At 35.0% G+C, this 243-nt stretch overlaps 1 protein-coding gene across 1 annotated transcript in view; it reads right to left on the bottom strand.

Moving 5' to 3' along the window:
- The window catches only part of LOC119593829 (RNA-binding protein 28-like), a 7,007-nt gene that overhangs the window by 4,796 nt on the left and 1,968 nt on the right, over window positions 1–243 (bottom strand). Inside the window, exon 3 of the mRNA XM_037942859.1 lies at window positions 64–232. Coding sequence (XP_037798787.1) covers window positions 64–232 — 169 coding nt within the window. The remainder of the gene's footprint in view (window positions 1–63; window positions 233–243) is intronic.

The following is a 243-nucleotide window of genomic DNA, read 5'->3' as shown; positions in this document are numbered from 1 at the left end:
AATAGAATAAAGTTGATCTAACATAAATTACTGATGAAAATTGAAGGATAGAGAAATACTTACCTAACAGTGGCTTCATATTGCATTCCTCTATTGCACGTAGAGCTTCAGATCTGGTTCTATATTGGACAAAACCACAACCCACAAGCTGGCCATCCTTCTTGCGCAATAAATTAATTTCATCAATGACTCCAAATTTTGAGAAATGCTCTCTGACTATGTCTTCATCAACCTGAAAAAAGA

This window comes from Penaeus monodon, chromosome 32 (genome assembly GCF_015228065.2).
Source record: "Penaeus monodon isolate SGIC_2016 chromosome 32, NSTDA_Pmon_1, whole genome shotgun sequence".
NCBI lineage: Eukaryota > Metazoa > Arthropoda > Malacostraca > Decapoda > Penaeidae > Penaeus > Penaeus monodon.
The sequence above is the reverse complement of the archived record's forward strand: the minus strand, read 5'-3'. Positions and strand labels throughout refer to the sequence as shown.